At 38.0% G+C, this 25,716-nt stretch overlaps 1 protein-coding gene across 6 annotated transcripts in view; it reads left to right on the forward strand.

Annotated features, from left to right (window-relative positions):
- The window catches only part of COBLL1 (cordon-bleu WH2 repeat protein like 1), a 74,117-nt gene that overhangs the window by 37,229 nt on the left and 11,172 nt on the right, over nucleotides 1–25,716 (forward strand). For 3 of the 6 annotated variants that reach the window (XM_064718423.1, XM_064718428.1, XM_064718426.1), the window contains exons 2-10: nucleotides 2,688–2,867; nucleotides 7,259–7,460; nucleotides 8,331–8,559; nucleotides 10,231–10,269; nucleotides 11,166–11,260; nucleotides 11,385–11,624; nucleotides 18,563–18,707; nucleotides 19,667–19,735; nucleotides 25,023–25,281. In XM_064718423.1, the coding sequence (XP_064574493.1) occupies nucleotides 2,688–2,867; nucleotides 7,259–7,460; nucleotides 8,331–8,559; nucleotides 10,231–10,269; nucleotides 11,166–11,260; nucleotides 11,385–11,624; nucleotides 18,563–18,707; nucleotides 19,667–19,735; nucleotides 25,023–25,281 (1,458 nt within the window). The remainder of the gene's footprint in view (nucleotides 1–2,687; nucleotides 2,868–7,258; nucleotides 7,461–8,330; nucleotides 8,560–10,230; nucleotides 10,270–11,165; nucleotides 11,261–11,384; nucleotides 11,625–18,562; nucleotides 18,708–19,666; nucleotides 19,736–25,022; nucleotides 25,282–25,716) is intronic. The other 3 variants (XM_064718424.1, XM_064718429.1, XM_064718425.1) reach the window with 2 other exon arrangements.

A 25,716-nucleotide genomic window follows, 5' to 3' on the forward strand; every position in this document is an offset into this window, starting at 1 on the left:
GTAATGCTGCAGTTGTCTCTAAACATTTCCTAGCAGGTAGTGTTTGATCTTGAAGACTTGCAGTGGTCAAGTATTTGAATTGGTGGTATAGACTTGGAGTTGGTTTTGGTGTTGGGGTAAAATGATGTTGGGATGGAAGATGCCTTGGTGAGAAAATCACTTTCATTGGCTTCTTGAATTGCAGAGTAGGGAGAGGAGGGTTTGTCTGTAAAACCTACCTCTACAAGTGTATTTCCACCATCACCTGCTTATTTAGTCACGGTCACCTGAATTGTTCTTGCTGTCCAGCACCAGTTCTGGGGCTGGGAGTGCAGCCCAGCCTGACTGACAGGCAGCTGCTCCCCTGATAAGGTAGAAAAACAAGCTGAAATAATGAAAAAGCAATGAGACCAATTGCAAATACTTTGGGCTGAGGAGAGATGAGAGAAATAGTGAGAACTGAAGAAACAGAAACATGGCGTCTGGGAACAGAAAATGAAAGCATTGGGATCCTGTTGTTTAATAAGAGGTTGCCAAAAACTTGGCCTGACTTCTGAGAAAGTACACTTGGGATTTTTCTTCCTTTGTGTGGGGTGGGAGAGGTAAGCATAAGTAACCATAAAGCACATTCAGATTTCCAAGAAATGGGTGGGGTACATGGCTCTGCAGTGGGGCACGCAAGGCTTCAGCAGTGGTGTTAGACTGACTGTATATGTGTGTGTGTGTTCTTTATAAATACATGGAACTTCAGCTGTTGCACACATGTTTTGAGAAGAGTATTTGGTCAGTTTTAGTTGGACACTGTATGAATAAACCACATTTATTGCTATGTGTCATTAAGTACTCTGGTGATAAGAGAGTTCCAGTGATAAAATTGCATTTGTCTACTTAATAGAAAATAGAGTCCTCTAGCATTTCAAAAAGGAAACTTTCTGCGACACTTCTTCAAAGAGTAAACTCTGTGATAAATAGCTTTTAACAGTCATTTGAAGTTAAAGATGTAAGAAAGAGTAAAGAAGGGAGGACAAGCAGTACTAGATCACGTTGGGCTTTTTGGTATTAATGTCATGGGGTAAGTTTTTATGCTTGTGGGATTTTATTTATTTCTAATAGTTGTATTGATGCTCTGAACTTGCTAATAATTTATATCTGGGGAGGAATGCAAAGGAGTTTGCTTTATGCATTTTGCAATGTTTGTGTAATCCTGAAACAGCCCAGACAAGCTGCTGTAGAGACCAAAGTCAAATTTTCAGCTCATGTTGTACCTCATGAATTGCATAGAGAGCGCACCAAACTAATTTAAGTCATTGTGAGAGGAGGTATACATTTTGAATGTGGCTCCCCATTCAATGGTTTTGGAGGCTGTGAGTACTCCCGATTAGCTCTGAGGGGCTGTGAATAGTTAATTATTCAGCACAGAGTTCTGAAGTTCAAAACTCTAAGCACTTTCAGCAACAGATCAGTCATGTGAAGCCTTGTTACGGTTGTTTTTTTGCAATGCTGCTCTGGACCTTGTTTGCTCTTCATTGTGAGTGACTTTAAACTTTGTTTTCTCAAGAAAGGCGTGTGTTTCTAGTTGTATGCTAGGTTCTTTTTGTTTTAATTCTGCAGGGCAATTGTAGGGGTTAATTTATTTCCTTTGGTTTAAAGTAAACAAACTTTGGTACAGCTCCATCTAAATGATAAGCATATTTTTGGAGCCTTTGTAGATTATGTTGAAATGTATTTTAACTTCCTGATAATGTGGCTCCATTCAAGAACGTTTACAAGAAATTCAAAATCTGTCATGAGGTAATGTGTCTTGACTATGTCTTGGTCTTGTTTCTAATGGTTAAATTCTTAATTAATAGTATCTTTTCCTTCTGAATATATTGGTTAATTGTGGAGAGTTATTTAAATAAAGGGAGATATTGGACTAGATGTTTTAGGACATGAGAGTCCTGCATTCAGAATTTGCTGTAACATACCTATGTTAAGAGATATAGAGAATTATATGCTGTTTTAGAACTTTTTTTAGTGAAATAAGTGCAGCTTATTTAGTGATCAGTCCTTGTATTCAAATGTTAACTGTCTGGTCATTGACATGGGAAAGAGTATAGAAAATAGATCACCATAGGTGAGGGGATTATGTGAAAACATATTGTGAGTGAAATGTCAGGAAATATTAAAACACAGTAGAATTGGTTATACTGTTATTTTAATACTGTATAGAAGTTAAATACTGTGGAACTGGTAGAATTTCTTTGAATAATTTAATAACCAATTAAAGGGGAGGAAAAGTGTCACTATTTGCTCCAGTATCTATGCTGTATTAAGCACGCTGGTAGTACAATTGGCTTCATACTGCATAGTGCAATATTTCTGTTTATACTAATCCAGTAAATCTCTTTGGAGAATGTACAAATAGGGTCTTTGCATAACCCAAGGGAGGAAAAAACAGCCAAATAATTTATTCTTTCATGGTACATTAAAGAATTCTTTTTGGCTTGATGTTTGTTGGGTGCTTTTTTTGGTGAGGGATACCTTAGCCTGTTTTGTCTTCTGCCACCGCTGATAGTATATTTAAGGTATCTTATCCCTTCGTTGCACATATGACTTTAGAAAATAATGAAGTGTGGTTTGTTACTGTTTTGAGACTTGTTAGTTCGTCAGTTTGAAATCATATGGTTAAATGCATACTTGATTTTTAACTTTTATCTGTTTTTCAGAAGAAAATCCAAGGCACCACCTCCTCCGTCTGAAACAAAATCCATTCCTGTTTCTCCATTTGATAACACAGAGCCAACCAACCTCATCATGGAACAGAAAGAGAATGTAATCGATAAAGATATTGAATTATCAGTGGTCCTGCCAGGAGATGTGATCAAGTACACCACAGTGAATGGGAGGTATGTTACACAGAATGATATTTTTGTTTAATATTATTTTTTGCTCAAGTTTACTCCAACCTTCATCCAGGTTATAATCATTTGGTAAAATGCATGATTGTTCATCCTATTTGGGTACAAAGTTTTGTGTTCAGCACTTGCTCTGCTACCTGTAGACTACTAGCAGTCATCAAAAAATATGTAATCACTCCAGAAAAAATCTGTAATGCTTCAAAAAGAATTTATAGCTACAGCTTTGGATTTCTTTTTACAGTTATGTTTTCCTTAAGCTGGTTTTAGTTTAAAATGCATATTTCAGACTGGTAATTGGTAGGATAGATTGTGCATGTAACTCTTAAGTCACCTTCTGTTCAGAAAGACCTGCACATTTACTGGTGAGCTGAAATCATAAATCCTGAGGCCTGTAATGTTGCTCTACTAAGAAGAGTCCTGTGCAAGGCTGTGTATGGATCACAGCAATTTAGATGCCAGTTTGTTGCTATCCTAAGCTGAAATAAGACAACCTATTTGTATATTGTCCTTGTGTTAGTGTATAGCCCATGTCTCTCCTACAGAAACCAAGCAGGCTGACTTATTTATTCATTTAAACCAGGTACTGTAAATGTGTGCTTATGCCTACTTCCTAATGAGGGATGAAATCTGGCTCGAGTCTCTTTGCACACTGTCATTTGCTGGAGTTCATGAGGTTGTTGCTTAGACATCAAATATCAGCTTGTTCACCAGAGCTGTACTGGGTCTTTTTACACCTCCCCCTGACTCTGATTTTCAGGATAACTTAAATGTGAGATTTTATTTCTCAGAAGAAATTTTCTGAAATAACGATGCTTTATACTGGTTTTGTCAGCACATTTATAGCAAGGAATATTGCAGTCTGTAAATATGATGCCTTCCTCTGTTTTTAAACCTTCTTAGACATGAGGCTCCATGTGTACGCTGTCAGGAGCTTGTTCTTTTTGCTGCTTTTGTCCAGGGATGAGTGATGTGTACCGTGGGCCCTCTCTCATGCTTTGCTCAGAACAAAGTGCTAGAAAGGAATGTTGTTGCATCTGTTTTCACCTGGTCAGATTACATTGTGTATAATTACTCAGTATTCAAGACAGGCCTTACAGGCTTATCAGGAATTGCACTCATTTCCCAATCAGTTTTATGATTCCACAGTTACAGGATTTTTCAATCAAGATACTGTATGTGATTGATTTCATAAGTGACTATCTTGCCTGTATTAGCACTGCTGGGCTCATCTCAGAATGAGGGAGATGTGCAGGACCTGCAATCCACCATGAAGTATATTTCAAACTATCCCTTGTTCTAGCTTTGCTCTGGCTTTGGAGTTATTGATCGTGATCAAATAGGCATAACCCCTCTAGAAATGACATAAACAGAAAAATTGCTACTTTGCTTCTTTTGTCATTCATAAGTGGAGGTGAGCAGCTCTGAAGGTCTTGAGGAGAGAGCACCTTTTAAATCTCATAGTAGAAAAAGCAAAATGGTGAGATTTAACAGCTGTGGGCTCAAATTCCATAGTCCACCAGAAGAAACTTTTCTTTATCAGATTAGGTGGGGTTGGTTTGCTCCCTGCTTTGGCATAGTGGGTAGCAAGCTGTGTAACACAAAGCAGGGTGTTAGTGAAATAAAAATCCTGATTATGTAGAAGTTGGAATACTTAAATACATTTATGCTCTGAGATTTCCAGAAAACCTTGAGTAATTTGATGAATTTAAGTTGCAAATAAATATTTTACTGAGTTAGATAAAGGAGGACAAGCAGACTGTGTACTCTGAGGTAGCTGATGGCCTCCTCTTGGTGCTTTGCTAAACATTAATTATGGAAGCTGTTAAATGTACTGTGATATATGTATTCTTCCACCTTTAATCCTTGAAGGCTTTAGGGAAAAAGAGTTTTACAAGTTTTGGAGGACATGGTGACAAGAAAACCTTGTTGGTTTTTTTTTTTATTGCTGAAGGAATATCTTTCTAAAGCTGCTGGTGAAGATATCTTGCCTCCAGTGGAGTGGAGGGGACTTAGAAATCCATCATCCTCCAGTCAAGCAGGTTGTTTCTGGAAGTACCTTTGGAGAGCAAATTTGCACTGAATCACTGTTCTCCCATACTAACCTGTTGTTTGTTAGCAGCTGTTTCTCACTTATCATTCTCACTGACCAGTCACTGACTGTGACTCTGGTTAACTTGAGGGTGTGCCCCTGTCGCTGTGGTGTGTTTCTGTAGGATGGCTTTCTGGGGTCCTTGCTTGTCAGTTCCTGCTCTGGTCATCTTTGATATTCTTACTCCTCTCCAATAACTGAAGTGCAGCTTTTAAAGCCAGTCAGTGTATAAAAATTCACCAGAAAAAAGGTAACAGGTAACTTATTGGATACACTGGCAAGCAGAAAGGTCACTGCAGAAGCAGTGTCTGCTTCTCCTCCGGCTCCCTCCTCCCTGGCCCTGCCCTGCTCTGCCCCCAGCAAGATGGGGGAATGGCGAGATTTGCATTTGCAGCCCTTTTCTTCTTACTGTGAGATGCATGTACTTGTTTTATTAGGGATTAGAAGTAAAAGAAATAAAGTATTCCCTCCTTGTGTCTTGTAACTGAAGCAGGTTGTGCTACATACAGGAGATGCATTGAAATAAACTTTCTGGTTTAGCAATGTGGAATGGGAGGAGCAGTTACTATTCTTCATTTTGCATGGTATTTCTCAGGCTGTTATATATCATCTAGAGGAAAGGATGGGAGTATATTGCTTTCTCCTATACCTCTTCAGACCATCTGATAACTGCTTTTTCACACATTGGAGTATGGCTTTTTTATTTTATTGTTCCTCCTGCCTTTGTCTCTTTAGGCAAGTGCTCTCCTGCCACTTAAGCAGGCAGAAGTTTTCCTCTAGAAAGGAAATATCTGTCAGCTTTCAAACAGTTATCTTCTGGAAGCGTAATATATGAGAGTGGCCAAAGAGTCCAGCCCTGCTGCCAGAAATTAGAAGACAGCTTATGGGAAATTTGTCCTTTAAGATGAAGGGAAGTGGGAATGATATTCTAGGGTAAATCAAAGGGGAAAAATTCAGTGTTCACAATAACTTCTAACACTGAGTCATTCTTAATTATTTTTACAGAACTGTATAATATGAAAAGTCTCCTTTAACTTACTGCTTAATAAATATATTAATGATCTTTGTTATCTAGAATTCTGCTTCATCTGATGGTTCTTTGTAGAAGCTATTTCCACATTTGGCTGGGCTACCAGAATACTTGCCTCAATTATGAGATTACATCTAGAATTTAAGATTTCTGATAGAGCCATACCAGCCTAACCCTGCATTAATTTTCTCAGAGACACTTCAGCATTTTTTCAACATACTATTTGATTGCTTCAGACTTTTATTTTCATAATATCCTTGTGAGACAGAGCAGGTGATGGATTTCCTTGTTCATAGTTGTAACTGAAAGATGCAGAGGGTGTCGCAATGAAATTGTCCTTACCCAAATAAAAAAAAATTATTGAGGAATGATCTGATAATGCTATAACCTAATTCAGTTCCATAACATGCAGAGTTGGTACATTCTCCTTACTTTTGGTCTATTTAAACATCTATAACATTTCTGTTTACAGTACAACTTTATTAAATGTATTTTAGTAGCGACTGGAAATACTCAGCCCATCTTAATACCCTACTCAGCATGTTCTTCATTAAGCACTGAGGGAACAAGGACACACAGGTACTGACTACACGTGACAAATTCTGTTGGCATTCTTCATTGTGGGAAGGACATCTTGCATCACACAGAGCTTCTCAAGAAATGGCATTTGCCTAATATATTGTCATTTGCCTTATTTATTGCTGTTGGTATTAAGCGCCTAGATAGTTCTAGAATCCCTAATGCGCAACCTGCTTAAAATGTGACTTTCTCAAACTTCATTTCTCCTGCATCTTCCAAGTGGCTAATGCACAGAGTTTCTGAAAATAAAGTCCCTTGTAACTCAAAATGGATATAAAAATGCCAAGCTTTGCAAAATAACTGTTCTCAATGAATAACAAACTATTTATCACCACTGTTAGAAGTTCCCACTAAATGTCAAATGAGGTAAGTAATCCACATGTTTCAGTTGACCTCAGGAGAAGCTTCACACAACAAGACGCTCCCACTCTGTTCAAGTACTTGGCATGCTTTTGCGCAAACTGGTTTTCATTTTCTTTTTAGTGGCTCTTCTGGGGGTAGGCTTTTTTTTTAAAATTGTGTTTTTTAAAGCTTGAAGATATTTAAAGTTGGTGTCTAGCAGTAATTATTTCGTCTTGGAAGGGAAAGGATGACTTGAATTAAATGTTTGTTTAAGCAGCACATCTTGTTATAGCCTGCTTAATTGTCATCTGTTGTGACAGTTCCATTTGTCTTTTACAGGAAGCCCATGATGGACTTGCTGATCTTTCTCTGTGCACAGTATCATTTAAATCCATCAAGTTATACCATAGAGTTGGTATCAGCAGAAAATACCCAGATTAAATTCAAACCCAACACACCAGTGGGAATGCTTGAAGTAGAAAAGGTGATTGTAAAGGCAAAACAAATGGATAAGAAGAAACCTGCTCCAGTTATACCAGAGGTGAGAACTCAAATTAAGCATATTGAGAAATTAGAATTACTGCTGTATTCAACAAATTGAGCTGGTAGCTCATTCTTTTGTTTCAGTGTTTCCTGTTTTCTTTCATCCTCTCACCTTGAAGCTCTGTGAAATGCTTTAGTCTGTTTTTGATAAGCTTCTCTTAGGTAAAATGCATCTCAATTTGTTGTAGCAAATATCTTTGCTGCTGAAAGAAGGAAATCATGCAATATTATTTGAAATCCCATGCTTCATTGGCCTTTTGAAAAATTCTGCAGATGAAGTGTGGCTGAGGACAGCCTTGAACAAATTGATAATCAACATCTTGTACCATCTGTCCTGCTGTGATATATGTACCCTTCTGATTGTATGTTCATTTCCTTCAATACATATTATTCCCTCTTGGGTTTTTTTTATATACCCTGAAGAGGGCAGGAGATTTAAGGAGTACTAAACTAATTTCTGGGTGTTGCCTTAAATCTTTTCCTTCCACCTTTATCGTTGTGCTGTGTAGAAGAATACTGACTTTTAATTTATCTAAAGCACTTGCAGAGGGCCAGGAGGGCTCTTCTGCTTTCCTCCTACACCCGTGTTCACGCTTGTGGGGCATCACCTGATTCTGCAGCTGCCCAGTGTAACCCTCCAGCCACCTACCCTGCTGCTAAGGGAGAAAGCTGTCTGCTAAATGTGTCCTTTTCTGCCATGGAAAGGAGTAGAAAAATAGTTCTTAATTTCTTATGTAATGTTTCTGAACCCACAGCACTGGTCAAGTTGGCCATACGTGGAATTCTGGTGATTGTTGTGAGGCTGTTGTAAAAGTGCCATTTCTTTCAGAATTTGTGCTGGTATTTATTGGATTTTTCTTCTCTTTAGCAAACAGTAAGGGTAGTGATAAACTACAAGAAGACACAGAAAACAGTAGTAAGAGTTAGTCCACATTCACCACTTCAAGAACTCATATCAATTATCTGCAGCAAATGTGAGTTTGATCCTTCACATACTCTGCTACTGAGGAGTTACCAGTCTCAAGAACCCCTTGATATGACAAAATCTCTTAATGACCTTGGACTAAGAGAACTGTATGCCATGGATGTCAGTCAAGGTAAGATAACTTTTGTAAATTGCTGTTATAGAAAATATAATTACTTAATAATTGTATACATGTTGTTGGGTTTTTTACTTAGGAAAATATTTTCTGGAAATTTAGTATATATTTCTGTGGTTTTCCACTAAATTGAAACTGTCTCGTGTGTACTTGGACTTTTGTTTTCAGAAGTTCTGTATAAAAGTTTTATTTTCTAACCAAGTGTTCACTACCAGCAGAGTTAGCTGAGTACAAATCCTGACTTAAATGTAAAGTTTTCTTTTCCTTTCCTCACACCTTCCCCAAAAACTCCAACAACACCCTACTTCCCTTAGCTCCTACATGACATCATGATGGCCTGAAAAGAACAAATGTTAGAGAAAATTAGTTTTCTTTTAAATAATTAAAAAATCCTGAAAGCATTGGAGTATTCAGATGGTCTTTATGTCTATTTCTAAGTGCTGCTTGCTAATTTTATACATTGTGAAGGAATAATAATTGTCTTTTCAATTCTGGTCCAGCAGGGACACAATGTACTAACTTTCCAATATTTTGTACAGATATTCCTAGGCCAGAATTTAACTTCATCTGAACAGGTGACAGGTTTACTATACTGTAATTAAAAATTTTGTGCAGTGTGGTTTGTTCCATTTCAGACGTTTCTCACAGGAAATTTTACCTCAATGTGGAAAGCAATAATATTGATTGACTCACTCCTGGTATTGGCCACTGTTTTATTTGCTTGATTTTATTTCTGCATAAAACTTGTGGGGCTTGTTGGGGTTTTGTTTGTCTTTGCCCCTCTTTCTACCTAAATATGGTAACCTTACTGTTTGGTGGTTACAGTTCCAGGAGTTTTCTCAGTTTACTTGCTGAAGGTCAGAATGACAAATTTGGACAGTATTTCATTTTTCCATAGAGAAAACAAAAATTAAACATCTTTCTCTTCCACACTGGAAACCAACATATTTTTATTTGCCAAAATGTGTTACTTTGATTGTGTGTGCTCCCAAATGCATGATTTGTTTTTTGTCTGGTTATTTACTGCTTTCATCTACAGACTGGAAAAGCTGCTTTTTGCATGATATGATGTGTGTTTTACTTGAAGCAGGAGCCAAAAATCCTTAGGTGGGCATACCCCAGGGCATATATACTTTCCACACAGAAATTTAGATGTTCTTCAGTTCTTTTAATATGAAGTAGTTCAGCATTTCAGTTTTGCAGGCAGGTTCAAACTCTGAATTTTCCATTTTTATCCTCATGAAAGTAAATGATGAGTAAATTCTATTAAGTAAAGTGTATATTTTACTTTATAGAATTTAAGTTGAAATTTTATTAATTTTTTGTTTTAATTTAATATTTGTCTTTGTTTTCCAAGTTTGGACTGTTTAACCATCCAAATCAGAGCAAACTATTCTACATACTGATTTTTCTCTTTGCTTCAGAAATATAAGTGAAGCCTCCCTGCTTATGTACACAGTTGCAGTCTGTGTTGCATGTCTTCAGGCTCAAGTTCTAGAATGATTTAAGTATTAGGCAGTAAAGATGAACATCCTTTTGCTTCTGCAAAGTACCCAGTTAATTTTTCACCAATGCTGAAGATCCAGCTTGGCTTTCTGTGTTTATATCTTGTTACTACAGCCTTGATTCAGATTCACATTTTCTGTCTTTCTTTTTGTCTTTCTGTAGCCACATCACCAGTTGATTTAAATTTACCAACTTTTCAAGGTATGGTTTATTGAAATAGGCAGTGAAACTTAGCACTTATGGGACATTAGCACCTGCTCCTACTACAACATCTTCTTAACTGTGACATGAGTAATATCTCTGTCCTATCTTAAATGCATATTGCAAATGATAGTGCAGAATTGGATAGACACAGCTATATAGAAAGTACTTTTGTATAGTTTTTACCCTAGATCAATTTGTTCAATTTAGGGTCATGTTTATGTTGATACTTTTACCAGACTTGCAGATTTCTGTTGCTCATTACATGTGCGTTCAATGAGATTTCTTTCAGAAAGTTCATTCTAGTAAAATTAAAAAGAAGTCATTAAAAAGATTTACAAATCCTTTGTATGAATAAATCAATTTAAGGAGGATAAATTTTGCAAGATAACGAGAATTGATTTGACTGTTGTTACTATAACTGCCACGCAGTTATAGAAACTGCAACTCAAACACTGATTGAGTGTTTGGGGGATCTTTCTCCACAGTTACACCGTGTGCAGGCTGGGGCCTGGCTTGTCCCACATCACATTTTGCCACTTTGCCATAAATTTAAGCCAGTAGGAATGGAGAGCTGAAAAGTCTGATGCTCTTTTCCCCTTTTACTACCTTTGTGTTATGAACCATAGCATATGACAAGTGGGGTGGGCTGGATTATGTGCTGGTATTAAGAGCAGCTGAAACTCAGCTGCCCTGGGTTCTGAGAAGGAGAGGAAGAATATGGATGCTAGGCAAACTGTTCATTTTGCCACATCTAGAAAAAATATTAATATAGATGATTTATGATGTGTTTGATGTATCATTGCAGGAGGTTTGTCACATGGTGAAATAGTAAGAATGTAGGAAAAATAATCTCTGCATGAAGTAATGTCTTGTACTATTGTTTTCTATTTTAGGGTCCTACCAATCTGAAAACATAGATGTTCTGAAGGAGAAAGAAAACAAAGGATTTTTCAGCTTTTTCCAACGAAACAAGAAGAAAAGAGAACAAGTAAGGTGTAACTTTGCATAAGGAAAACTTCTAGAAGCATATTCAGACTGAGCAATCAATACCGTTGATTATTTTCCAGAAAATATCTGCAACTTGGGTTTCTTTTTATTTCCCACACCTCAAGGCTGCCAGTGCCCCAGCAACTCCCCTGATGAGCAAGCCGAGGCCGGCGTTGCTCGCGAGGGGCAGCGCTGGCAGCAGGCAGTACGACTGCAGCACGCTGCCGCCGGAGATGCCCAAGAAGCGCCGAGCGCCGCTGCCGCCCCTGCCCAGCTCCCAGAGCGCCCCCCAGGAGCTCGCCCGAGCCCAGGGCACGGCTGCGCCCGGCATGGTGAAATCCAACAGCTTTGGCAGGAGTGAACAGGTCAGTCACGTCTGCTTCCCTTCTCTTTAAAATACAGACATAACAACCCCGATAACCCTGTTGTTAATATATTATGAGGCTTGAAATAAAAGGAAAATAAAAGTGAAGTAATTGCTTTAAAAATTTTTAGCTAGAAAATAACTGTAGAAATTGAACGATGCACTCCTTTTAAATTTTTTAATCAAAAGTAGCTGTCGTATTTTGAAAAGGTAGCACCAACGTCTTCTATTAATTGGTCTTGAAAGCATATTTTTGTTCTTTTAGATGAATACTTTCTATATTTAAATATGAGAAGGTGGTCTCACTTTATTATAACTAGTAATTTGGGTTAATTATTCCTGTTAATTTTAAATATTTTAGTTACATGAGATAATGAGTAGTTTGCTCTTTACACTATATTGTTGAAAAAAGTGGACATGGGGAGCAGTCTAAATATTGTTCCCAGCAAGTTAAAGTAAGATTTTTATTTTAAAAATTGTGCAGTATTTTGTTTAAGCAACGAGACCTGGGCTACATATTTGAGTAACATATATATATATGTATATACCATGACAGGCAGAAATTGTGCCTATAGAATTTGTGAGAATTGATGCATTAACTGCTATCCTGGTATTGCACATATTGTCAGTTGTGAATTCCAATAAAAGATAAAGGTTAACATTTTTGTTATCCATATTTTTAAATTTAATTTCTTGCTTTCCTTTGAATACAGTATCTAAAGGTGGTCTTTGGATGTGAGGTTATTAACATGCTAGAAAAACTAAATGCAGAACTAAATTAAATCCAAGTCTGAGGGATTAATTTTGGGTTAGACTTGGCAACAAGAAATTTCAGACTGTGCCTACCTTTATACAATGATTCACTGATGCACAGAACCACAAGAGAGCACTGTTTAACAGAAGTTCTGCTTTTGTGTATTGTGTCCTGCTGAAAAGCTTTATCATTTGAAGAAGATAAAGGTTTCTTTCTGAATTTTAGTAAAAGGAATCTTTGGGGAGAGTAAGAAAATAATGATTTTTTTTTTTTTTACTCCACCATGTTTCTCTTTTAATTGAGTTCAATTTGTTAAAAAATAGCTTGTTAATGTTAGCATGCTTTAAATGATTAATATCCTATTATGTCTAAAAGTAATGTATGACTGCTTGGCTGTCACTCAATTGCTTAGATTTATTATTTTGTACTGACATTTCTTAGTGATCTGACTGATGTTGAATAGCTTACAAAGAGAGGACATCCAGATCAAGTTATATTTTTGTGCATATTTTCTATTCTGTACTACTTCGTGCTTCTCACTTGAAACTTAGAGGCCCTTGGCATGCTTTTTTAAGGTGATTTCTCCCTCATTTGGATTTGATTGCACAGTGATTTATCAGAAAATGTAGCACTTGGGACTTAAACGTGGACAAATATTTGCTCCTTCCTTTGAATTTTATTAAATCAAGTAAAATATTTTGTGTTTTGGTATCTACCTCTCTATCATCTAATGAATGAATTTGGCTTATTGCTGAGCTTGATCAGGGAACTCCTGGTAAGGATCCCGTGGGAGACTTCCTTGGGGAATAAACTTGCTGCTTGGAAGAGTACTAAAACATTTTCAGAGACAGCCTTCCTGCAGTACAGAGTAGTCCATTCTCCTAAGTGGGAATGGGAATAGACATAAGAACAAACACTTAAATGTTTTTACACAGTCTTATTTAAATTTGCTGCTGAAAGAACTCAAGTTCAAAAATGAAAGGGGGCAGAACAATTCCCAGAAAGAAATACATAGATACTTCTTGGACATGCAGAGGTTCTCTTGGGAATGCAAAAGCAAGCCTGGTGCTAGAGTGGCAGAAGGTGTTATGAGCAAGAAATTTCTAAGTTAGTGGCAAGCAGAAATCCGAGGATAAAGGATAACGTCGCCTACCTTTTATTTTAGCAAGGTGTTCATCACAGTCTACCTCAATTTTTTTTCTTGAAAAAGTGAGATACAAACCAGATAGGTGAAAAAACGCCAGATAGGACGAAAAGTGGCTGCAGTTCAAACAGTGGGGGTATTGGCTCCAAGTCAGACTGGTTGTAATGTGGAGTTCCCAAGAAGTTGGTAGTATAGCCAATAGTGTTAAATGTCTTTATAAACAATTTACATCATGGAACTGAATCCACCTTCAACAAACTTGAAGTTGGCACTAAAATGGGCAGAGAGGCAGGCACTCCAGCCACCAGTCAGGGAGGCAGTGACAGGATGAACTGCCTGCCTAGGTTTGAGAGAAATGTTCAAAGTAGTAACACCAGACAACAGTGAAATGAGCCAACTTTAAGGGAACAGAGTTCTCACTGCTGTCTTTCTTCAAATTCTCAACATATTGTAATCCAGTTTCTCAGAGGATGAAAAAGGCTTTTAATGTTTACCTTCTACAGTTTCTCCAGTAATTTTCCATTAAAGAAACTGCTTTCTCTTTGTGTGAGCAGTTAATATTCTGATATGAGGTTCTGCCTCCATTTCAAGGTGTTTAGAATTAGTTTTTAGGGACATGGTACTATTTTTAGGGGAGAAAATAGTACAGTGGATGACAGAGTACCTTTTACAAGTTATTACATAGCATGTTTTGCTTATTTTTCCTGCATGAGATTTGGAAGATGCCTAGTAAGCTTAAATGGTTAACATTTGTCCAGCAAATTTCTATTTCAATCAAGTGGGAAATGAGCATGTTAGTCTCTAATATTGAAATCTCTCACTTATTTGTCAGTTCTAGTTCTGGGCAAGATGACTTTTGTCAGAAGTATGTTTAGAACTAGCAAGTTTAAATACACTTGCAAGTAAAGAGGACTCTCAAGGGTTTTTGCAAAAAAGTGTTGTTGTATAATTTAGTGTGTGTATCTTCACAGTTTTCATAATAGTGGTTGCAATTTTCTAGTAATAACACTTGTTTAAAAGAAAAGTATTTGCTTATGCCCAAAATGCCACCGCTGATTTTCTTCCTACTGCTGTATTTATAGAAGCTAGACTGATACATCTGCATTTTATCCCATTAATGCTTCTCTCCTTACCCTGTTTACACTTGTTAGCAGCATGTGTAAACTATGCTTGGGTAGGAACAAGTGAAAAATTTTAGTTAAAACTTTTACCGTTTAAAATAATGGATAGAACTTCTTGACTCTAGAAATACAAATTGCTGTTACTTACACAACCCTAGCTCCTAAAGAAATCTAAATCTCCAGGCTACCTCTTAAAAAAGAAAAGGAAGAAGATGAGAGAATGGGTGAAGGGTGGGAATCAGCTAAACCTTAAAGTACTTCCGAAAAGATTTTTTAGCCATTGTCACAGGACAGCTTAGTTAGGATTTCTGTGAGGGGTGAGTTCCATGCTGAAGAAATTACACCAGAATCTTGCCTGCACTTTATGGTCAGCTCTTTAAAGGAGAAGTTGGACAAAGGTGCATTGAGCACATGGACAGCAGGGAAGTTTTGGGTAGTGCCAGGGTAAACAGTGCTCAGGACTATCTGAAGTTTGCATGAAGATAATCTGATATTATTCTGAAATATTTCAGAATTGGTGATGAATGTTGAATGCATCCACTTTTCAGTATATCAGATGCATAACTTTACTCCTTTATTGTATTGTCTCTTTACCAGTAAGATAAATCCTAGTAGAAAATAGTCATATTGGTTGTTTGGACAGAATATCACCAGCTGAGTTTCTTCAAATATATTCTGTATGTCTTTTCTTTCCAATGGATCAGAGGTATATTACTTCCTTTGTAGTACTTAGGGTAAGTTTAAGTGTTTTGGGGAGCTTAAGCCGTGTAATAGAAATTGAGTGCATGAGTTATTGTAGGCGCAAATACATATTTTTTTGCTATTACTCCTTGGACATATGCCTGCATATACAAAGGGAAGAAAGAAATATTGGAAATATGAGTAGCAATGTGCTTTGCTATCCCTATATGATACACTCACCTATATTTCTCTGTTAAACATAGATGTGTATGGAGCAAAAGAGGTGGGATGTGGTGATATGAAAATTTCTCTCTAGTGATCCTTGGTACGGGGTAGGCTTTCCAGCACATTGGAATGCCCCACTACCACTGTATTCATTCCCAAATGCTTTTTGGTTTTTTACTTCCATTGCAGCTTCAAAATGACTGTGCCTTGATTACCTTTATTTGCTTTTTTGAGATGAAAAGAAGGGCAAGGCACTATGTCTGCCACTGCTTACGGAGGCTGGAACTTGGGAAGCACTGGCATCCACTAGTGTTTGCTTGGGGTGGATTTAGTGTCAAATTTGAGATTAAAAAGTTTTCATATCCACCCTTGCTTGTTGCAGGATGAAGAGGGTGCATGGTGTTAAAAGTTGAACTCCTGCATGTGTTATAGAAGTTACAACAGAGTTCACTGGTGTTTCTGCATAAACACAGTTAATTACTTTAGTGATCCTAACAAGAATTTTAATTTAAATGTAACTGATAAAGCACTGGTTATCAGAGGCAGTTGGTATGACACATGAACACCCAGATGTATATTCCGAAGCTTTGTCAGATATGTCTTAATAACATAATTTTAATTTTTTTCCATCTGTTTAAAGTACTATTTTCACATTACAGCCTTTGTTAGGATTTGAAAGCTCTTAATATTCATATGTTGAATAATTCCTGAGAAAATCTGTTCAACACTTGAACCTTAACTGGAACATTTAGTACTTACTTGAAATCTCTCTTTGCAAATTGTTTGTTTCTTTGGATGCAAAGGGCAGTAGAAAGGCTTATAAAAATCTCCTAGCAGCATTTGTGCTCTTGTGCTGAGAACATTTCCCCTCCCCACACGCACACACACACACTTGCTGTGTGCAGAGGGGACTCTGGTGACATCTGCTCGGCGAGCAGGCGTGCGCGGAGCTCGGAGCCGCCGAGGGAGCCGCGCGCAGCACGGAGGGCAGCCCTTGGAGCAGGGAAAGGTGCCTTTGTGCAGGGCACAGGGGCTGCAGCCTCAGCACAGCTGCCAGAGAGCAGACAAACACAACTGCCCAGCTCTGAGGAGGAAATGCTTCAGCAAGAAAAAAAAAAAAAACCACCTCATTTGGGGAAATAATGTTGTATTTGATATCCCCTCCTGGATAAATTCAAAGACTGAATACTATTAATTATTTTTGGTTTTTTTAAGAATTATTTTGGAACTGTGAATAAGGAATTATAGAAGTGTAAAGTGTTTTTTGTTGTGTGACATTTTAATCTAGAAATTGACTTGTTTAAAAACTACTCAAGCATGCAAGTATTTTTAATTAGGATTGCTGTGTTCCTATCATCTGGTGTTCTTAAAAAAACATTTCACCTTGTGCTTTGCATTTTCTCCCTTAAACCCTGACTCTTGCTTTGCTGTAAAAGGTTTGAGTGCTTGCTTTGGCGTTAGGTGGTGGGTAGAATTGTGTGTACATTTTTGGGCAGTGGTGCTCCTTACAGTGCAGTATTTGTGGCTCTGTTGTACCTGATATCAGGGTGGGACAAAGCAGATGACTGAGGTTGCCCAGGGTGGCTCAGAGGTTGGTTTTTCATTCAAAGCCCTGTTCATCCATTCAGGTATTGTACTGCAGTCTCATGGGAGCTGCCAAACACTGCCTGACAGACGACACCTTGTGACAGTATCTTTTTTGTTGTAATTTTCTTTATAGATTTGATTGTATACAACCAAATGCTGCAGCTTTTGGTCTTTAATATCCCACTTGCTGTGGAATCTTTGGATATTTGTTCAGTGGCAGCTTTCTAAATGATAAGCATCTTTTTCCATGGAAATTGACACGGTCAACAATTCTATTGTCTGATGTTTTTGAAAGGATTGTCAGTGAAACAAGAATATGTGGGTGTCTTTATGCCTTCTCTGTTCCTTGTGATATTGTGCTTTGTGAAGCAGGCTGGTTAATTGAAGCACAGAGAAGTTCTCTGGAGATGACCCCACACCCAACTGTGTGGATCCTAGACAGAAATGAATGTCACTGCAGGATTTTATTTTATTGTTGTGAAGACGAGTGATAGGAATCAGAATTACTGCAGAAACAGGCAGCTGTGTCCAGTTCCAAAATGCATTCCTTTATTGCTGGAATCCTGAACACTGTCTATCTAATAGGTGTGGATATTATAATTTTCTTCAGCATAAGGCAAACTGTAGTTAGGAATGGCAGGCAAATTTACAACCACTGTCTTTCTGAGACAGAGAATGTGTTTCTAAAAACAGCTTAAAATGCAATTGGACTGCTGTATCATAAAAATATGAGGTCTTCAGCAAGTATCCTTTGTCCATTTTTAATTGTTTTGATTATTTATGAATTAAGATTTTTTTACTTTTGCTACAATAATAAAGGCATTACTATGCTGTAACATCACTAGGTACTATAACTTTTCTTTGCAACTTAGTAAATTTAACTTTGTTAAATATTCTAAGACAGTTGTACTTTATAAGTTTTGAAATCAGGCATTCTAAAAATTTTTATCAAAGTTCAAGTATTTCAAGGAGGGAAAGAAATCCATACTAATCATGTATACAGGCCAATTAGGACTGCTGTTGAAAGAATGGAGAAGGAAACACTGTGTTATGTTGTTGTGGTAGGATGTAGTTGAAACTTCTTTCCACAATGATTTTAGCTACTTTTAGAAAAGATTTATTTTGGATTTTAAAATAGCCTTTGGGCATAAAAGAATTCAAATTCTCTTTTAGACTCTATGTAACAACTGATTTTCTTCTATTGCTCTATGTTGCACATCTGTGAATATATTCAATTACTCGAGAAAATCTTTTTTTTTATAAACAACTCCTTGGAGGAATTAAGATGAAAAAACACCATACATTCGGTAATACATTCTCTCTTTCCCAAATGAACATCATGAATACTTTTGGAGGATAATTACGGGAGCTGTTTCAGTGTTTTCCAGCGACTGCTAATAACGTTCCTGCGCCGTGTCCCCTGGCAGGCCGCGGTGGGCTTGGTGCGGAAGGGCTCCCTGCCGCTCAGCGACTCCGCTGCCCTCAGCTCCTCGCTGCGCAGGACCAAGCGCAAGGCGCCCGAGCCGCCCTCCAGAGCGCCCGGAGATCAAAGGGAAAGCAGTAATGAGCCTGGTAATCTTTTTATGCTCTTTAATTGCAAGGCAACAGAAAGTATAGCTGGCTAAACATTAAGGTAACGCCACCGTATGAGATGAGAACCTCGAGTGAGCAACCACAAAAGCGCAGATGCAAAGGATGCCTTTGTTGATGTTCCCTCACCGGCCAGGGCAGCCTGGGAGCAGCGCCCAGGCAGAGGTGTCCAGGTGGGAACCCAAGCGGGAACACCGGCACCGCAGAGCCCAGCCCGTGCCTGACGGCTGCCAAACCTGCTCCCTTCCTCTGTGTCAGGGATTCACACAGGTGTATCTGCCACGGTGCTTTGATCTTACCCACAGCAGGGCAGGAATCTCCAGCATCCCTCATAAGATGCCTTGTAAGTCTAATCACAGGCCTTATGTTATCTGAACACAGGTGTTCCACTTGTCAAACACACCAGATTAAAAAGCAATTAACATCATGTATGTGGGGTTTTGCACCCCTACTGCAAGTCACTTGAGTGTGTTTACAGTGCTCCTCATCAATCTTGTGTTATTTTCCCACAGGTGTGAGAAAGAGAAGTATTTAGAGCATGCAGATCAGAAAAAAACCCCAGACAATACCAAATTAATTATATTTAGGTTAAGTACAGAATTGTGTTTATGTTATTCTGATGGACTGCTTGGGGTGGGGAGAAAAGATTAGCTACTCTGAGAGAATATCATAGTAAATGGACTGACTAGAAGAATCCTAGAGAATGTCCACTTGTTTTTATATAATTCTTCCATTTGATCAGAAATTCAGTTTGCTGGTTCAAAAATACCTAAGAGTTGAGATTAAAATATCTGGAAAATGTGACAATGAGAACTAATTGTTTCAGAGGAGTTTCTTGATGAAATTGCTAGGCTGTATGACCACAAGCTAACATTTTATTTAGAACTTTTGTTGGTGCTGAAACTGAGAGGTGATAAAGGTTGTTGCTTCACTTTTTGCAGTAACAGAGTCAACAGAATCAGCCTCCACTAAAGTGGAAGGAAGAGCCACTGAAATGCAGCCTGAAACAGGTTGGTTGTTTCTACAAAAGTACTGATATAATTTACTTCCTAGCAAGTTATGTTAATTCATAGCAATAAATTACTATTACAGATTACTATTATTATTACAGATGTGTCATAAGTATAGAACTAATTTTAGTGCTTCAGATCAATTAAGTTTTCCTTTGAAGTAAAAGCGTGGCTTTCTAAAGTAAGAATATTTTACCTTTGTTGTCTACAGAAACAAATACAATATATTTTGTGTTGCTATCTGTGCTTTGCATTTAATAAACTAAACATTTTCTCTGATTTCTCTCCTTCCTTACAAGTTACAGAAAAGAACTATCCAGAATTTTTTGTGATTTTTTTTTTTGTACCTCATAACAAGGTTTTCAAAAGCTAAAGCCCAGTGTTGTTTTTAGAACCCTGCCTTGTGCTGCCCTTGACCTGCATAACAAAGGGGCAGGAGCAAATCTGTGCCTGGCTTTGGTTGACATCTGAACAGCCTTTGAAAACATAAGTTGTAAATCTAAACTGAATGCATAAATAGCTGTTTATACATTAAATTATTTGTTGGGTATTATGGGAAAAATGTGATTTATGAAAGTATAGCTGTTTAAAATACAATTATTTAGCTGCTGAACATAATGCTTTTTTAAATTTATGTCGTTTGCACTGTGCAATACTGTTGTTTGTAAGCACCAGACTGTGGGGTTCAGTTACAGTATACAACATCTAGAAGTCTTCTAGAATTTGCAAAAGCTTTCAGAATAATCAGTGCCAGTGCAGTCTGAAAAAATAACTCTTCAGTGAATTTATTAAGAATCAGGTGTATAAATGCTAAGCCTGTGGGGTGCCCCTGTCATTATATAAGGCTAAGCACTCAGTTACTGTGCTAGCTGACAGGTATTTTAAAGTAGTTTTCCAGGTGTTTTATTCTGTATGCCAGTCAAATTGTTTGGAGTGGTAAAACAATGTACCACAAGAGCTGAAAGTCATCTGCTAGGATGATAGGCCTCTGGCAAAGGGGGAAAAATAAAAAAACAGTAATCAGTAAACTTGGACTTGGTTTGTGTTTAGGGCAATTTATGTAAATTATTGAAAAAGACATAAAGTAGAAACAATATGTAACATACTAAATGGGAATGTGAACGTATGCTGTGGAGTCTGGGGTTGAAGATCTCACAAAGTTGTAACCTTTCCTTGTCTTAGCTGTTGCAGCAGATGAAAGAGGATAGTCAAATCTGAGTGTGTGGTTTGTTTATTAGCACTGAATTTTGTGTGTTGAAAACTGTCCGTCCAAATGCAATGTGTCTAAGATGAGCAAGTTCATCATACTGTGATTTTAAATCAAGTTCTTTTGTTTTCTTCTACTTGTTTCCATCTTAAGATTGTTGATCTGTGCTAGAATTTTTGCCTTTCCCATCACTGTAATTAACAAGTGCTGTGTAGATAAACAACCCTGAACTTCAAAGAAATGGCTTGTTTATATTTCTTAGATTTAGAAACTTCTGCTTGAGGCATTTGAGTGCTGTAATGAAATATTTTAATTTAAGCTGTAATGGAAAGAAATAGAAAAAGGTAATCATCTTTACTGGGCTTAGGACAGTCTATGCTGAGCCCTTGGATTTACCTTTGCAGTTAGTGACAATCTTCAGTCTCTAGTTTTCCTCGTGTCTTCATGCAGTGTCCTTTGCTGAAGACTTAATGTAGAGCAGTTTTGTTTAATGTACATATAAGTCACATAGCCCAGCTTCATGGCCTGTTTTTTTTCTCGTGGGATACTGCTGCTCTCTGGTGGCATCTCTGAAACTGTCATGAGGCCTGTGTATAAAGGGTCCTTATAGCAAAGGCCCTCATGCTGGGAGAAACAGTATTAACCTGCAGCAAAATCAGATGCAGTACGCTTGTCCTATTCCTAGTCTGAAAATTATCCGTGTTTGGGTATTGTTTTAAATGGATAAAATAGTTCAGTACCACTTAAATTGCGAAATTTGACATAATTTTAACTTTACCAAAACCCAGGAGTTCCTTCCATTTGGATTAATACTGCTTTGATTGTCAGGCATCTGGGAAGCATTGAGTTTTTGTTTGGCTGTGATTGTCATTCCAGAGTGGTTCTGTTATGCAGTGTTACTTCAGCAAGTAAGCAAAAAAACCTAAGCTGCAAATACAGTGTTACCTTTTGCCCTAAAATGAACCACTGCAAATGTTTTGGTGTCTCTTAGCTATGCACTACTTAGACACATATACATGATACAGTATGGAATAAGCAACATTTCTCTTGTGAAATGACAGTTTTCCCATGGTGTAAAAACTATGTACCTTGACAAAAGTAGTTTGAAGACACACATCTACTAGAATAAGCATTGACAGAGAGGTAATTAGGGATTATAAACAACAATTCTCTTTATCAATTATGATTTTTGTTCACCTTCCCAAAGTTTAATTAATTATTACTCTTTACTTTTCTAGGGAAGACAGTAAAACAGTATTCAAAGTGAATTTTGAAATCAGAGATTTTTAGAAAACTTTGCATCAAACAAATCCTTGATATAATCCTATTGGTTACAGTATTTCTTAAGCACCTTGTTAGGGGCTGTAGATTCAAGAGCAGATTTGCATGATGTAGTCAGGCTTTCAGGCTCTGGTGCTTATGAGCAGGAGAGCTCACAGAGTAGCACCAGCCTGTTCTCTGCTGGGCATGGGGTGTTTTTACTGCTCAAAGGAGGCTTGCAGTTGGTATCTCAGTCATCAGGGGGGTGTGTGTGTGTGTATATACATGTGTGTACTCGTCTGTAGATCTACCTCCACAGTGACACACTGTAACTCTAGCTGTATTGACTTAGGGCTACTTAAGGCCCAGTGACTGATGTTCCCAGAGAATAAACTATATGCAGGTGGAAATGCGATTTATATTACATATGGAACTATGGATAAGGTGTATAAGCGATAAGACAACAGTATGTAGCCAATATTGCTGTAAGTTCTTCCATATTGCATGTAAGAGCTATAGACTGAGGGTTTGGAGACAAATCAGAGTCAGAAGTGCTGCCCTAGGGAGTTACCTGCATGACGTAAGTGAAGGATGGCTTTTAAATGTTGTTTGTGTTCAAACGTATTCAGGTTTTGTTCTCCTGCAGCAGCGATGGCCCAGGTCTGGAACCAGACCCAGTAACAGATGAAAGTCCCCTAGCAAGCAGGGCTGGTCTTATGCTGACAGAGGAGGTAGAGCATTTCTTAAGAAGTATGAGGGCTGTTTTTGTTTGGTATTATCCATTTGTAGGTCAGGTTAGTTGACCCCAATGCTTGGAAGTGTTTCTAGTACAGCAAAGAACAGACTTTGACATAGCAGGAATGTCAGGAATGTCTCCTACCAACCCAAGCTACGTTTCCATCCCAGGAGTATAGATACAACTCAGCCTTTGTTACAGTCGTCTCCAGAGGAAAAGCAGCAGAGAATGCCAGCAGTGCCTGGGCACAAAGCCATAGCAGCTCCAGAATGCTTCCATTTCCCTTGTCAGAAATCCTGGCTCTTCTTTGTTGTCTAATTCAGGTTTCCATAGAGCATTTAGACTGAAAATCTCAGTCTTTGTTCCTGTCGTTGGTGATGGCTCAGGCCCATGGCATAATAGGTCTCACCAGTGAAGGAGGCAATGTTCTAGAGAGCCAGTTAGGGCTGTGGGATAACCTTAGCCAGGTCAATGTTTGCTCACATTCTGTTATGCTTTGTTTTTTCATTTTGACAGATATATGTTTAACTTGTCACACGTGAAATGGTACTGCCATCGCCAAAATGATCCCCCAAAGCATGAGGCTGCTGGGAATGAGTGTTCTCTAGGTGGAAAAGGGGTTGATGGACAATGAAAGGAAGAGAAGGCCCTTATGACTAGTAAACCTGTAGGAGTCCCTGTAATACCAATGTGACATATTTGTATGTGCCTGTGCTGAAACCACATGGAAGGAGCTCACCTGCACCACTTTGCAGTCTTGCCTTTCTTTCCTTGGGGCTTTAAATTGCCTCTGCGTTCAGCACTATGGCATGTGTTGACCACATTGCTTAATGTGTAACTACAAAACACTATTACAAGATTGCAATACAAAACCAAGAATTAAACAGTAAAATACTTGGCTTTTCTAGTTTCTCTGTAACTCTGAATGAGTATCTTTGGTATTACTGGACTCTTGACTAATGACCATATTGTAAACTCCAAAGTTTCAGTTCTGTACAGAGCCTTTGTCCAATACATACATTCTCTTATTACTTTTCTATAACACTGTACTTCTCTAGAGGTACTGGAAGCATTGTAGGATACCAGCTACTAAGAAAGGTCAGTCTAACATTTTTGTCAGTCTAAGTTTTTGGGTATTTTTGTACTCTGGGGTCTGCAACTTTCCAGTATTCCTTTTTGTTTTCTTTGGTGACTTTGGTATACACTTGGAAATTTACTGATGCTGCTTAGACTGAAGCCTAATTGTCCAAGTGCAAGGCTTGTCCCTAACAGGTGTGAGTGCACCCAGAGCTGATGGGAGTACCCTGGTCAGGTGTATTTATTGATTCAAGTACACTGATTTATCTGTGTCCTAATCCAGCAACTCAACCTTTTAGTTGAACTGTTCTCTGGCTGCAAATGTCAGCATTTTAATGGATTAGCACTTTTCTATGAACTTTATTTTTGTACTGTAACATGAAGCACTGCACAAGACACTTTAATACACTTAGGATGGTTATGGGAAATTTTTCATAGTGGTGGTGAAACTTGTTCAAACCATGGACAAAATTGGTATTTCGGTTACCCTTTATTTAGTTCTTGAACATTCCTACTCTGATGTAGAGGAATTGTGTATTTTAAAACTCACTGGAGAGCTAATGGAAGTAGCTGAGTAAAAAGCAGTAAAAAAGAAGTCTGAGTAAAAGCAACTGTCCACCTCCATGAAATTTGGGGTTATGAGATAAATGAAAATATATGTAATAATCCTAATTCAATACTTGAGTAAATATGGGAAATGTTTTACAGTAGATACAGAACTAGATGGACAGTAGCACAGTGATCAGCATATTCTTGTGTCAAGAGAGAGAATTGAAAAGATACAGAGAATTCTGTGAAGATTGAATGGATCTCTTAATTTTATTTTTTTTTAATTTACCTGAACTATGAAAAAAATTCTGTTTTCCTTCTTCAAATTGTTTAGGCTGCCTTGAACAGTCCCTTTTATCCCTTTTAATCTACCACCTGCATTGAGAGCTGTGGGTTGGTTTGGGCTTTGTTGGTTTGGAGGTATTTTTACTCTCTTTTCCTTTCTTTTGTGGCTGTAGATGTAAGGAGCTCAGAATACAACCTGGAGGAGATTGATGAAAGGGAGGAGATAGGTGTGCAACAGGGAGGGGACAGTGGAAGCACCAACACCTCTCCTGGGACAGGAGATGTTACTGCAGCCTTCAGCTCTGCTGAGGTATCACTGGGAAGTGACAAAAATGATCCTGCTTCATCAGCTCCTGCTCCTGGCAGTGTTCCCACAGACAACGCGCAAAGCTTCGAGGAAGAAAAACAAGAAAATATGAGCACAGATGGCAAGTAAGTACGTTTTGTGACAAAGGAAGGAGCATTGGGGGGACAATGGGGGAGGCAAATAAAATACAGAGTGCTGTTTCATTGTGAAGCACAGAATAGAGAATTGTGAGAGAGGAATGAGCTTTAATATGCTTAACTTTCATTGTAGCACTCTTCTGTGCACAGTAATTCATGCAGCTTTTCAACAAAAATGACAATGAAGTGTTCTGCAGTTTTGTTTAATCTTCCCTTTCCTTACTACTCAAACAGCTGGAGCCCAGAAAAGCTGAACCCAGCTCTAAAATGTCCAATGTATTTACTAGAGCAGAATGCTGCAAAAAACCTTGGATTGATTAGTTAAATAAAAATGTACCAAATAATTCTTGCAGATGAGGGAAAATGGATACATCAGCCATTACTGTTCTTTTGGGCATGATTCTTATTGCTTGCATATTTGTT

Source organism: Zonotrichia leucophrys, chromosome 7 (genome assembly GCF_028769735.1).
Source record: "Zonotrichia leucophrys gambelii isolate GWCS_2022_RI chromosome 7, RI_Zleu_2.0, whole genome shotgun sequence".
Lineage (NCBI taxonomy): Eukaryota > Metazoa > Chordata > Aves > Passeriformes > Passerellidae > Zonotrichia > Zonotrichia leucophrys.